The following is a 14,990-nucleotide window of genomic DNA, read 5'->3' on the forward strand; positions in this document are numbered from 1 at the left end:
GTTGGTATTTTTTTGTTTATTTTTAATGCATTGCTAGTTGTTCAGTACTTATGAGCAATACTCTAAAAATAACCCTTAGGGCCGAACTTTATGGAGGCAAGTTCATTTAAACAGGCAAAAAATTTTTGAATTTCCAGATTTTGGTAAAGTCTCATTAAAGATATTAAGAGATTAATCAGTGACAGTCATCACCATTGACTCTTGTCTATTTTGATAAATATGGCTAAACATCCTGGATTACTCCTTGCCAGGGTGGGGAATGTTACCAAGGTTACTCAATATAAGGTTTTTTAGAGGGGAATATTTTATTCATGTATGCAATACATTTGCACTCAGACATTGAAGCTGCTATTTAGTATAAGCAGCACTAATAATAGGTGACACCATCTGAACTTTTCATGCTGCTGTTACCAGAAAATACTCTTATCACATTATTAAGAATTATTATGGTACTCTTTAAGCTCTTGGATGAGGACCTAGGGCTTGGGGAATTTGAGGAAGGAGAAGAGGTCTTTCTGTCTGCGCTCACTGATCCCTACCTATCCCATGTCTAATCTTGTTCTGCGTCTTTGAGCTGTGCTGCAGCAGGGACAGGAAGATGATTCTAGTCCTGGTGAGGCTGAGGAATACCATGGCATTGGGAGCAGCTGCCTGGCATGCCCCAACCATGGCTGATGTGTCTTGGGAGCAGGCAGCACCCAACAGAGGGTGCAGGGTTGGGAGTGACAGAGGCACAGCAGCACTGCTTGGAGCAGGTTGGGCTGCAGGAAGCAGCATAATGGGAGATAATGCCCCTTGTAATATCTGCCCTCATTAGCATCTATGATTTCTAGTAGATTTTTTTAACAGTTTGATATCACTGGTAGACTTGGAAAGTGATATCAACACAATATCAGTGGATCACTCATCTCTAATATGCATACACAGCAGCTGAGTTCATAAATGACTAGCCAGGCATTGCTTAAGACTCCCTCTACAGCCATAACTTTGGAAAAATATTTAATGTCTTGTTTTTGTCATGCAGTAGATTTCCCTATCTGAGGTTGTAAAAATTGTGCTAGAGACAAGTCTTTTTATTATCATTATTACTCATCCTGTTACTGTTATATTTTTGTTATTATCATCATATTTTTAACAGTCAGTAGCACACCAAAAAGGTAGTTACTTTTTCTCTTTTGTAATTGTTGTAAGAGGTGTGTGTGTTGTTTTTTTTTTCCCTCAAACACATAAATTTAATCATAGTAATTATTTTATGATGAGCTTCATAATAATAGCATCATTTGCTTGAATCACTTAATCAAATGCATTCAGGAATTGCAAATCTACTCTATTGCAATTCTTGTCTTAGATATTCCTTGTGATTGTGGCTGACCTTAGTCCAGTTTAGCTCTTGGTTATTCAGTTAATTAGATTTTTTTTCCAGTTAACCAATTAACTTTGCACAGTTAACTTTTCAGTCTTGCAGTTTTTCTCAAAATTTCCATTTAACTAGAGAAAATGTTATTGTTTAGCATCAGTACATAAGTTGCAATTCTATTTAATCCATCAGCTCCCTGTTACTCAGTTTGACAGATATGTCGTGAATAGTTGCAGAGAACATGCAAGCTGCAGCATCACAAAGTTAATTACGAGCTCTATTTAAAATATGGGGACTAAGGGTTTGTGGCTTTGAAGCAGAAGGTTTTAAGTTTTTTTTTTTTTTTTTTTTTTTTCTCCTGTTAACAATGATGTCCTACAGCTGTAAAATTCATGCGGTTATGCCCCTATGTTCACTCAGCGGGACGGTGCAAAAGAAATGTCGTCTGAAGAATGACTTCAGACAGGCCTGCTTCAAGTGTTCGAGAAGTGGGTGGAACTAGGAGCTCTGTAGCCCTCTGCTTTCTGCCAAGGGTGCATATTGCAAAATTCTCCCTGTGAGATTTTCTGGTTCTGGCTGTGCATGTGGGCACAGCAGTTGCCTGTGCTGCTCCAGCTGGGGCTAGGCTGCTCTGGGGCTTGTCTGTGGTGTAACCGAAGGGTGGCCGTAGCTCTGGCTTCTCACCAGGGCTTCTTCTGCCCCTGTTCCTGCCCCTGCACCTGCACCAGCCTCCACATCTGTATCTCCACCCACAGTGGCGGAGTTGCCCTGTCCCCCCCTTCAAGACAGGCTAGTGGTGTTGGCTCAAATGAAGGATCGATGGCATGAAGCTGTAGACAGCCCCTGTGCAGTTCCAGTGCAGTGCAAGTTTTCTTGCTCCCACTCACTCTTGTGCTAAGGTAACGATGTTCCTGCTCCTGTCTAACCACCTTTCTGAAGCCAGTCCTGAGTCTGGGTACTAACAGCAGTGTAACCACAGCAAAGGGGGAGTTCAGGATGAAACAATTTACTCAGCTTCTTGGGCAAATTGTCACCAAGCAGCTGTGCAGCCCAGGGAGCTTCTGGTTTGGATGGAATTTAAAAATATTTGAAATTATAATTGTATTTTTTTTAAGCAAATCTTCACCAGGAGTTGAGTTTCCCATGAGCTAGATGCTCCCTTTCTCAGTCTGCTCTGTTCAGCATCTTTAAGTCTTTCATCCATTTGAAGTTACCCTCTAGAGCTTTAGCTGCTTGCATTAGTAAGTGCTTAATAATTCAGGCTTTCTGTACAGAAATACTCTGCTTTATGTCACTCTACTTACACAAGGTGATCCTTTGCAGATCAGCAGTGGAGTAGAGTGCAGAGGACTAAGCCTGAAGGCATAGTCCATGGGAGCGCTGGTGTTCCCAGGCCTTATTAGAGTACTTGTGCTTGGGAATGCATTCTCCACACAAACTTGGATGGGCTGCCTTTACTTTGTACCCTTATAAGAACTGACATTACTCCTGAAACCTCTTCTAAATGTCAGCCATCGAGTCACACCTGAGCATCTTGTGTAGCACTGTGCTGAGCTCACTGACATGCAGGTAAAAGGCATCATGACCTACAGTGGTAGTGACTGGCAGTGCTAACAAGTGGGAGAAAACAGTTTTTGTGGTGTCTGATGCACTTGGGGATATGTAGCAGCAAGTATCAAACTTTGCTACCCCTATGCTGACAGTAAGGGGTGCTGCAAAAATACCACAGTATGTATAAATATACATAACTGTATAGATCACCACTGTTCTAAGCCTCCTCCTTGAAGTATTTTTCATTTGAAGTAGCCAAAAGTGAGTGCAAGCCGCCAAAAAAATACTGCTTAGTTTTAAGGATTAGAAGCTTGGATTTGGACAAATAGGTTGAGTGGTCAAGAAAGATAAATCTGAACTCGAGCTGAGCTCACTTATCTGCGGATCATGATTCCTCTTCATCTTTCCTCCATGCCCCTGCCCCTGGTGGGGTATTTTTCACGTAACCAAGCCCCATTCACTTGTGTCTGTTTAGAAAAGTACCTCAGGAATTTGGGGCTAGAAAACATTCTTCTCTTTGTATCAGTGGTTATTACAGCTGTAATATGTTGAAGCAGTGCCAGAGGATTCACAGATGTCTCCTTTCCTGTTGAGGTATTGGGAGAGGGCAGGGGGGGAGGACGAGGGTGGAGAGGGCTCCAAAATGTAACAAGATTGTGGTGTTGGACAGACACCGTTCACCTGGGACCATCTATGGCTTGCTTCCAACCGAGAAATACATGCTTCCCCGATGACCCACTTTGTGCTTCCCTATATGGAAAGTTAATGATTTTTTTTTTAACAAGGAAAGATTATTATAGGAAAACCAGATGAAGCAACATACTATTCTGTGATTAAAACTCAGAGAAGTTTCCTTTGCTTCAAAAATGGCATGTCTAAAATGTGTTTGTTTTGCTTACCTAATTACATGATCACAACCCTACCTTATGTTGTCCTTTAACACTGAATGAGATGTTACTTTCTGCTGGTTCCAAGTGCAATGTGAGGCTTCTTTCCGCTCTTTGCCAGGAAAGAGCTCAATTTGTGATTATTGTGCATGCAGATATATAGACACTTATTACAAAAACCTGCTTCTGCCTAGTAAAACTTCATTTGTTTTTGGTTTATTACCTGGCCCAATTGAATTCAAGTCAGGTGTTTCACAACAAACTGCTGTCTTCTACATTGCCCTCTGTCTGACAGATGTGAGACTCTATATGTGAAAATGTAAGGTCAGTTTGACTACGACAGAAGAGATCCTGAAGGATGGTAGGAAGGAGAGGGAGATACATCTAATAGAACAAGCAAGGTGCCATAAATGCACTTCTCATTTGTCAAAATAGATTGCATTTTCCTGGGTTACTTTTAATAGAGTTTTGGCCATTTTGTAGCATTTGTATATTTTTTTAGTTATTATTTTATTTGTTGTTTTGTTGTTACTCTTTGGCCCACAGTGTCTTGGAGTTGTGGGATAAAATTCTGGTTCATTGAAACCCTTGGGAATTTTGCTATATTTGAGGGACAAGATGTCATCATTGTGACTGTCCTTGTCCCATGCAGGTATATAATGCTGATCTATGCATTAATAGTCCTGGGTTAGTCTTTCCACCATCTGCTGTTCTACAGACAATTTTAGATTCAGATGGTTTGGAGACAGAGGGTCCTTTTTTTTTTTTTTTTTTTTTTTTTTTAACTGGAGTAAATGAAATGAAATACATTCATATTGGGGTACGCAGATTCTGTCTGCCTGCCACTTTTTTTCAGAATGAAGTCTAAGGGATGGCTTTGCAAAGCAGACAACATAATTTGACTGACCCCAGGCAACTGAGTGATCTCTCTTAATTTGAGGTTCTTTCTTCTTGGCTGTCAGATGTTCATAAAAAAACTCTGCATCTCTTTGGCCTGCATCCTTCACATTTTTCAAAGCTTATCTGATAGGCTTTTAAACACATCCCAGGCAAAAATTCTTTAATACAGAGTTCCCCATCCCCAATGTCCTTATTACAGCTGCAGTTTTAAAGTGCCACTATATCACAGTAAGCATGAGTGTGCCCTAGGACTATTACTTTTTTTGTTTGTTTGGTTGTTTGTTGTTGTTTTTTTTTTTGGCAAAATACAAGCATATCCCTATTGCATAAATATTTTTGAAAAGAGTCCTTTTACTTTCTGGAAAATATGCTTCATGTCTCAGTAATGTAATAAAATGCATGATTTTTAAAAAGAAAAGGAGACCAGGTGTGGGGAGGAACTGGTAGAAAATCAGTGTGATATCCTCCCTTGTGAAAATGTTTTAAAAGACTCCACCTGCCAGTTAGTGCAATTTGATCCATTCCCAAAACAAAAATACTTGCTACTCTGAAATATTCTTTTTAACTGTGATAATAAATCTCATATTTGGAGGGATGTTATGCAGAACAGTTGTCAGCATCATCAGAGGAAATCACTCTGTCTCTCTCTTAGATACCACAGAATTTTAACTACAGCTGCTACGAAGTAGAAGACCTCTGTTCGATCTCATTTTAATTAGCTTCTGAGACATGTTCACAGCAGAGCTTCCTTTGCTAGTTGGTTTTTATTTAATTTTAGCTTTTTATGTTTTAAGTTTATTGCAGTATTGATTTTAAATAAAATATAAAGATGCTATTTCCGTGAATAAATAATTCAGGAAACTAACCCATCACATCTCATATTCTGCCTCAGGCAGAAGCTAATAATTTGTTTTGAGGGAGAGGAAACCCACCCATACTGTAGCTAGCCAACTGTGCTATGTCGTATATGGTGGAGAAATCCCGTTCAGGCCCCTGAGATGATCGGTTTACATCTCATAGCATGAAATCTTAATTACCTTTCCTTTAACATGCATAACTGTGAAGCTACTATATTTCAGCTCCTATTTTAAGCCACCTGCAGTATATCCTGCCTAATTAGACACACAGCAAAGATGAACGAGGGTGTTTATAAGCAGGCAAATGAGATGAATTTGTGGGAAATGTTTTAAAAATAAGCTTAACCTAATCCTTCTGTTATTCTTATGAGTTCATTTATGCTTCTGGCAGGATAACCAGACAAAGCAGGACGTGAGCCGTGACCAACACAAAAAAACTTTTCTGTAGAAAGTTTGCCTTAGGAAGGTTTTGACAACCCAGAGCAGCTTATTGTGTCTGTTTTTGCTGTGGTGGAGAGCTGACTTGCCATTTGTGAGGGGGCTGTTCTGGAGACTTTATACAGGTTAACTGAAACTTAACTGAAAGCTTTCTGGTGGTTGTTTTTCAGTAGTAGCTGAAGGTTTTTCCTTCAGTTTTACTGTTGTTTCCTAAATCCTGCAGGGCATCCAAGAAATCTGTTCCCAGTCTTAGAGATCTCTGGGGACCTTTGTGTTATGTGAGCATTTCGGTAGCCCTCTATGGTCTGAAGTAATAATCCGTAGTGAAGATCTCACTGTCCATCCCTATAAGAGGTCAGAATCACAGAGTGGCTCAGATGGGAAGGGATCTCTGGAGGTCACCTGGTCCAACCCCCGTATTCAAGCAGGGCCACCTTGAGGGGGTTGCCCAGGAACACATCCAGCAGGTGGCTTTTGAAGATCTCCAATGAGGAAACTCCACAACCTCTCTGGGCAACCTGTGCCAATGCTCCATCGGAACAGAAGAACTTCCTGGTGTTCAGAGGGAACCTCCAGTTTGTGCCTATTGCCTCTTGAATTGCCTCGCTGTATTGATAGGTATGTGAAGGTTCTATATTTGCTCTGTCATGTATACATAGTGCTAGTATGTAAAGTAATTAACCTCTGTTAATTGCTCAAGCTTCATTTGTCCTTCAGCCTTTGCAGCAAATGAAGGAACCACTATCTCACACTTCTGGTGATGTTTACAGCCTCACAAAAAAGCACAGTACAAGCTGTTTTGGGAGGCCTCTGCTGCTGTCATTCCACCTGCAAAATGTTGGCTGCTTTGACAGTGGAATACTGAGAGCAAATGCAGATTGAGTGCCGGACACCGGGAGCTTGATGAGAGGCAGATGCAGCCCCCATTTAACCCCAAGCACATGTGCCCAGCAGAACCAGTGCTGATAAGGGCTTGGGACCTCCAGAGCTTGGCACCAGAGTGTTATTGTACTCTATAGGGCATCACAGCAGCAGAGTAAAGGGCAGGCTTGTAGGCAATAAGGCGAGATAGGTGAAGGTACTTTTGTTAGTACAGGAATATGTATTTATCCATGTCAACTATTTACCATTAGAATGCCTAAGGTTCTGGTAAGGTGTGGGGAACAAACTGCATGCACGTGTGTTTTTTTCAGGTTCAATCACCTTTTAAACTACTGAGACACCATTTAGAAGTGTGCATGCATGGCTCTGCTCTCATAATTAACTGTGCCGCTGGTGGACTCACCAGAGCAGGCGTAGAATTATGATAATACGAGAGGTTTCAGGACTAGAGCTTGACTGTGCTATCCCGGAGCAGCGGAGGAACTAAAATGATACCGGATCCAAAATACACTATAATCAGTACCTTCTTCACACAAAGGGAGCAAGAGGAATCTCTTTTCACCCAAATGGAGGGCTTTGCATATGTGAGAGCAGGTGCTGTTATTTCACATCTTCATCAAGGTATAAAGATGGTGAGAGCTTTTAAGTCTCTCCCTGACTCCCCCATTTAAGCCAGTTGAAATTAAAATTGGTGGGGAATGTGCTGGAAATACTGAAGGGAGTTGGAGCCATATGTTTTCTTGCATTCCTGGGTACTCCTACAGCTAACATTCTGTTTATATAATATTCCTGAAACATAAAAGCTAAAATAAATTCAGCATGTGAAAATTAATAACAAGTCATTTCTCTTATGATCAGTCCACAGGAAGCTGTCGTAAGTGTTAAGGTATTCAGACAGCTGATTTTTGTACATCAGCTCTCGAGTGAGGTATGTAGTTTACAGAGAGTGAGTGCTTAAGCTTATGTACTCTATGAGTACATGAAGTAAGAGGCTGTTGAGGATGGTGGATACCATGGCAGCAAGGAAAAAGTTTACAAAGTTCATTTCCTAAGTGTTCCTTCTTAGCACTTTACATTTTCAAATTGCAGTGTAAACATTTAATTCTCACTGCACCTTGGTTTAAAGTTGTTGAAATGAAGAAAGAGTCCTTTGCTGTGCAGGAAGCCAAGTGTAGATTTGAGATTAAAATGTGAAAGTGCCTGGTTCCTTGCCTGAAGCTTGAGTCCTTCTGATGGTATTTAAGAGGTTTCCACATGCACAAGAAGTGTATTGTCTTATTCTGGTCAAAGTGCACATTCTTCTAAAACTTTCAGAAGAAAGCGTTACTGCTCTTCAAGGAGCTAAATCTTCTCTGCTCTTTTAAGGCTCAGTTAAATGACAGCCTGGTAATACTCTGTGTAATAATGTGTCTTTGGTAAGTGAAAACCTAATGCAAAATCAAAACTTAGTAATGGATTGAGGCATGAACTATAGATGGCTTGCTTTTGGAGCAGGAAGAGTCAATACACAGGAAAAAAAATAAAAATCTGTTCTCAGATATCAAGGACTAGGCTGAAGTTTGAAAGCCCATTTTATTTTGCTCACCTGTGTGTATACATGCTTTTTCTCTGCTGTACTGATTTGTCATTTTTCTTCATGAATTTTTTTTTCTTCATAAAAAAAAATATAAAAAAGATTGCAGACTCTCAGGAGGAATATTTTCCATCACGGCAAGATGATGACTTAGATCAAAGATGTCCTCAGAGGGTGACAGAAACTTTCAATGGTTTCAGGATTTGCTGTGGGTACACAAAACCTTTTCAAAAAGGGATTATAGATTATATGGCTTGAGCAATGCAAGTCTTGCCCTTTTTTCCAAAGGCAATGGACACTTGCTCACAGTATGGGGAAGGGTCACCAAAATATCAGCTGAAGGGGTTGAAAGTCTATTGTAATCAGAGAAAAGATCCCACAGACAGGTGACTATTTTATCTGCCATTGGGGTTGTAAATGCCCTCCAATCCTATATAGTAATTAGTCTGTGTTTGGTCAACATCTAAAATATGCAGTTGCTACCATTTGTATCACAATTCTTCAGTTTATAGAAGGTCCAGATCTTCACTGCAGCCATTAGCAGAAAATCTGATTTCAAACAGACAAACAAAACCTACCAACCAATCAAACACAAAACTCACTATGAGAGCACAAAATTGAGGTACAGTACAGAGACATTTCAGCCCATTAGTGGTGTGACATTTGGTTCATCTTCCAGCTCTCCTTTTACTCACCTGCAGTGATCTGGATAGTTTCTCTCTGGTTACTTTGATCTCTAGAAAGTCTTTTCAAACTGATGTCTACCTGTCCCCTGCACATGAGGAATGTGGTTAGCAGCTACCTGTGAAATGTGTGCTCTGCATGACTTGGCTAGGTCACACAAAATACGGAGGCATGGAGACAATGAGAGAGCAACCCTCTCCAGCAGGTATTGTCTCGTAAGACCATACTCTCTCATAAGATCTCTAGACTGCTGTCTGAATTGACATAATCTATTCCATAGTTGCAGCCTGTGTTACAGGGTAGCCAGACATTGTCTCTGGCCAGAATTCCCATCTGGTTTTTGAGGCTAGGAATTCACTTTACGTGTTTCTCTTATCAGCTGAATACAAACTGTGCTGTCTAGTAGTCCTGAGATTTTCCCTCACTTGTCTCTTTTATTTCTTTGTATCTTGTTGCTATTCATATACTGTCTTTCCAAATGATAAAGTACTTGGCCAGGAGTGTTTTCTAGTTATGGAATAGTATAAAGTTTTTTTTCTCAACATTCCCCATATTTGAATCTTGCAGTTTTATATAGACAGAAAAAAATTTAACTATGGGACAGGAATCAATAACTCTTGTGACATAAAATGATGCTATTTATTATTGTAACTGTCCTCACGACACTTGGAGCAGATGCAGATACTGTCTTCAAAGTCGTACCCAAAGTTGAAGATCCTGTGTACATGCTCAAAGCATTGTTGTTGGAGTATGTTTTGGTTCCATAACTGTGATGGGCCTGATAGACAGTGGCATATGCAAAATTTTTAAAAGCTTTTCCATATGGTTAGGAAGTCAGGATTTGACAAATTTCCTCAGTGTTTATAATTAAAACCCAGAAGATATTAAACAGTCACTGTTTTCTGTTGTGGTCAATATTATGATTTACTGACTTGAGAACCAATATTGACTGAGGGGAAACGAAGCTTGATTTTTCCCCTATGGCCTACTAAGTCTGGATGCTGACTGAAAACAGAAGTTTTCATGGTATAGACATCCAATAACAAGCTTTTACAAGGATAGGAATTTGTTTCTCTGACTTTCAAACAAAATTTATAACAAAATTTGTTATTATATGTGTTATAATGCTTTATATAAAATATCATTACAGTGTTTCTTTAAAGAGCCCTATAATTTTGGATATGCCCCTTTGAGACAGAATTGGTGGGGTTATACGGAGTACGTGAAAAATGCTGGTTTGGTAGCCCAAGGGGGGAGTGTCTTCAATATGAACAGCAGTAATTTGAGCATTTTACAGTATCCTACTGTTACGTTTCTATCTCAAGCTGTGATAGCACAGGTTGCTGAAGTCCACAGTTGGTACGATCCTCTTATCTATCCTGTCCTTGACTATGTCTCCATTACTGCAGACAGTTTGGTGACTTTTGTGACACGAACTTCTCCATGCTGGGAAGCAAGAAAATGCAGCTGAACTCATTCCAGGTCTCAACTGCTCTTGCTTTTGTGTTAGAAGTTTTATCATTTAAAAACATCAGGTGTCTGAATACAAGAGAGTTTGAGCCAGGAAAATCAGAGATCAGAGCCTGATCTCATAATCCAACATATTACATGACTATCACTTGTACACATACAGAATATGTACTTTTGCCTGCTTCTGACTATTGCCCAAATTATATACATTGCTAAACATCTGAACACTGCTCTTTTTTAACAGTCTCCATGAAATTAATCTCCTGCAGATGCTGGCTCATGGCTGGCAGCATCCTTCATTTTTAAGCTTAAGGTACTAATAAAATTCTGAAGTCCGCTTTCCATTCAGATGTGAGAAAACCCTCCAGTTTGACACAAACCAGATCTTTGATCCATCTTTTGTCAAGTGGTGAGAGTGAGGCTAGGTCAGCTCTTGGGGCTCTAGACAGAATTGTATTTCATGAAGTAGCATGAAGCTTATAATTAGAGCAGGAGCAGTAGTTTTCCCAGGAGCTTTTGACATGTCCCTTTCCTGGCAGCCTGGAGCCTGTTAAATTACACAGTCAGACTGGATTCAAGCTTCTTGGTGGTTCAGCAAAAGGACTGTGTTGTGAACTGACTGTGGAACAACCAAGAGAGGATTATTTTGCTTATGTGCAATAGGAACAGAAACATATATATATTTTTGATATTGTGTCAACTGCAACAACACCAGCTTTAGCTGAAGAGTAATGGTATTGCTGAAAGCCGACAAAGAGATTCATAGTGTAGTTTTCAAGACTTTTGTTGGTTTTATCTTTGTCTCTTGTAGTATACATTGCCTGCTCTGAAGAGGAATGTTCTTCAAGAGCAGTGATACCTTACTTTTCCTTTTGGCTCAGGAAAACACATTATGTCCTGGTAGCTAGTGGTTCCAGAAGAGAGTAATAACTTCTTACAGAGTCTACCAGAAGCCTGTTGCCTCAACTTTAAAATTGTTTAGTGTTTCCCAATATATCTTGTAAAAATGAATGTTCTCTTTTTGCTCCAGATTATCAGGCTATGCAGTAACCCAAATGAAGGTGTGTGAAATAATATCTTTTTTTCCGTTGACCCTTTGTTTTTCCCTTTTGCAGTACAGGTGTGACAGTGATGGAGGAACATATATACAGGTCTATGGGGCTGCTGGAAAAAGCAATCCTTCCCAGGGCTGTTCACAAAGTGAATCATTAGCCTGACTGCAACAATAAATACCACCACAGAGAGCATGCGAGGATTTATCCAAAGGTCACGTTCACCCAGAAGGTTTCTCGGCTGAAAGAAGTTTGCAGCTGTGTTAAGATTAAAGAGTGTCAGAGAACCATAGTGTGTGTGATTTTTTCACTCTAAGTAAAATATGAGCTGTTTATCTAACAGACCCAGCTGAGGGATGCTAGTGTCAGGCTGCCTTGGGGCTGTCATATATATTTCCACTGGGCTTTTAGCATTCAGGAATAATCTCTTCTTTGATGCATTTACCTGACACATCCTAAGCTCCTGCAATGCCTAGGAGGAGATCTTCCTCCTGCCATTGTGAGAACTTTGATAGTCACTCAGAAAAGGGAAACATAATGAGATCAGCTCAGACAAATGACTGAGGTCAAAGTCATGTCCTAAAAATGAAAATAGCCTAAACAAATCACTCGCCTTCTCACTTAAATGTGCTTAACAGACAGTGGCCAGACTGCAGTGTGATAAGCATTTTATCTGCAGCAACTGGCAGGCACTTGGCTGAATAGTTGCTGATTGGCTTCAGCAAAAACCCTTGCATGAGTTTTTGTGCATGCCTATACAGTCACAGTCATGTTTAGGGTCTGTATGGAAACATTTCTAATACTAATCTGTTAACCTGCTTCTCCTTTCACTTATAATATTTTTAGATTAGGAATAGTGTCATGAATTTAATACTCATATAAACAGAGGAACATGAGTTTTGCCCTTAGTGGCACAGGCTGCATTGTAGCCCATGGTTGCATGGTGTCTCTTGGTCTTTCTGTTAGATAGCATGTGTTTTTTTCTCTCATACTCTTAGCAGGCCTGGATCTTGGGGCCCAGGAAGGGTGCCTTGTGGTTTCAGGACCACACGCTGGTCTTCCCAGCTATGGCAGTCCCCAGGAGATGCAGTGGAAAAATGCTGTGGTGGTAGAAGGGGACCTGCAGTGTTGCTGTACTGAATGTTCTTTGGGAAGCAATTGTGGTTATCATTACATCTGTGCACAGTAAACAAATTAATCTTCTGACATTTGTATTGCAGGAAACACCAGAGAAAAGCAATGAGAAAGTTTAATATAATTTTAATTGCCCTTTGTCATTTCCTACCCACAAGCCATTTAATTCTTTATCGGAGGATTCTGCACTCGAGATGCAGTCATGGTGGCCATGTAGGAGAGAAGATGTGCTGGTCTCTCCTCCTGAATTTCCACTGTGAGTTGATTTTTCTCAAAACATTCAGTCTCGTGCTTTTGTTCTGTGACTTAGAGAAGTTTCAAGTGATCACCTCATGAGAAGAATAGATCCCAGTAGGGTCCACAACAGCTTATAGGCAAATTCTTTGACAGCCCACCAAGAACTTTTTAGCAGCCAGTTAGCAGATTATGCATTTCAGACTGACAGCTTTCTCAGCAGTGTAGCCATGATGCTTGCTTGCATCATCTCTGAAACTGCTTTCTGTCATTGTGATTCCACAGAGTTCTTCTGTAGGCTTGATCTGGATAGCCACATAAATGATTGTGGGTTGTTTTAAGAGATGAGTTTCCATCTGGGATAGCCTTCAAATATGGAAAACTGCCATGGAGCACAACATGAGAGAGGAAAACACCTGGGGCTAAACTGGTGTCGTATTTCTGTTTTACTTCTGAAAAACCTAAGTCTACATCCAAATTGCACAAGACAAAATACCTTAGATCTGCTGTTTTAGCTTGTGTAGAGTTCCTAGAGGACCTTAGTCCAAGCAGAACAGACATTTTCTGGCATAAAACCCAAGGTGTTTTTTTTTATTTTCCTTGCTTAATACAAAGGTGATCCAATCCTAATGAAAGAGGAAGCACCCACTTAAATGTAATACTTCTCTTTGTTGTTACAATAATAAATAGAAAACCTGCAAGTAGTGTGGTCATATACCCAACTGTAGCCCAGTTGGAGACAGGAAAGGAGAAAAGTCCCATTGCAAGGAAGCAAGCCCTTGTTTCCAGGTTGCCAAAGCTTTCCTTTTGAATCTTGAAAGCTTTAGATGAAATGTAAATTTTTTTGACAAGGCCTTCATGAGGTGGCTGGTCTTTTGGAGATGGATGCATGGGTGGGTCTGAGGCTTGGTCCCAGCTCTGCCACGTATTACTTGTAAGCCAGCCATGTGATACCTCAATCAAAGCCTTACAATGTGAATATGCAAGATGAAGCCTCCGAATTCAGACTGAACCCTCTGGATGGTTGTCAGGCAGCTCCAAGTTGTCTGTCCAGCTCCCCCAGCCTTATGTTGCTAGTGCATTATCAGCTGTGCAGAACATGGGCAGCCTCTTAAACTACTTTCGTGCCTGTCAGCGTAGAGTTTTACAGATGCACAGAATGGCTGAAAATATGTGCCTGAACCACCCAGGCAAAAAGTACTTTCAAATTTATTTTGGATCTTCTTTATACATCCACCCTTCTTTTCTGTCTGTCTCTGGTACTCTAGCTCTATTGATGCATGCATGCAAAAGGAAAACCATAACAAAATCTCTCTTTAGAAAGAGATTCTGAAGCAGTGACCTTCTTTTGAACTTTACATCATGGTTTCCATTGGCTGTCATGCTTAGAGCAGTTTGAAATTTCCTGGCGGCTTATCCATTGGCTCAGCACTGGGGTTTTTACTTTGTCTTCGTTGCCCAGTTAGTGGGCAGAGAGCAGAAATGTGGTTGTGGAGGGGCTTGCTATGCTGGGTTTATGTCTTCTATGAACCCAACAGCTTTACTAACATCTGTGTTCTCTATTGAGCTCATGACAGCATTGCTGGGGAGCAAGTTTTAAGGAAGGGAGGTTGGAAATGCAGACTGTAGAAAGAATTGGCTTTTTTTTTTCTTTTTTTTTTTTTGTTTTTTTTTGTTTGGTGACTGCAGCATTGAGGTCAGACCAGATTTCAGAGTCTCTCTGAGATGGGGAGATGGTCCAGTGCTGAGGACAACAGCAGGGTGCTTGATCTGCACCTGACAAGTGAAATATATTTGCCTTTTAGCTGATCTCTAGTGTCTGTGTTTTCTGACTTACATGCTGTGTGACTCCTGTGGTGGCTGGAAACAGCAATAAATGTGGATTTAGAATGAAAGGTTCAGTTCTATCATGTGGTCTTTTAGAGTGCCATGGGTTTTCCTACGTAGGTTTCTGGGAAACGGGCTGCTCCA

At 40.5% G+C, this 14,990-nt stretch overlaps 1 protein-coding gene across 11 annotated transcripts in view; it reads left to right on the forward strand.

The window, feature by feature from the left end:
• The window catches only part of BMPER (BMP binding endothelial regulator), a 157,453-nt gene that overhangs the window by 112,745 nt on the left and 29,718 nt on the right, over positions 1-14,990 (forward strand). The window contains exon 14 of one of the 11 annotated variants that reach the window (XM_084510370.1): positions 11,715-11,938. The exons of the other annotated variants lie outside the window; for them this stretch is intronic. Within the exon in view, the coding sequence (XP_084366496.1) occupies positions 11,715-11,811 (97 nt within the window). The 3' untranslated portion in view covers positions 11,812-11,938. Of the gene's footprint in view, positions 1-11,714; positions 11,939-14,990 lie in introns of those variants that run through there. 11 annotated transcript variants of the gene reach the window in all.

Source organism: Aythya ferina (assembly GCF_964211825.1).
Source record: "Aythya ferina genome assembly, chromosome: 2".
In the NCBI taxonomy this organism is placed as follows: Eukaryota; Metazoa; Chordata; class Aves; order Anseriformes; family Anatidae; genus Aythya; species Aythya ferina.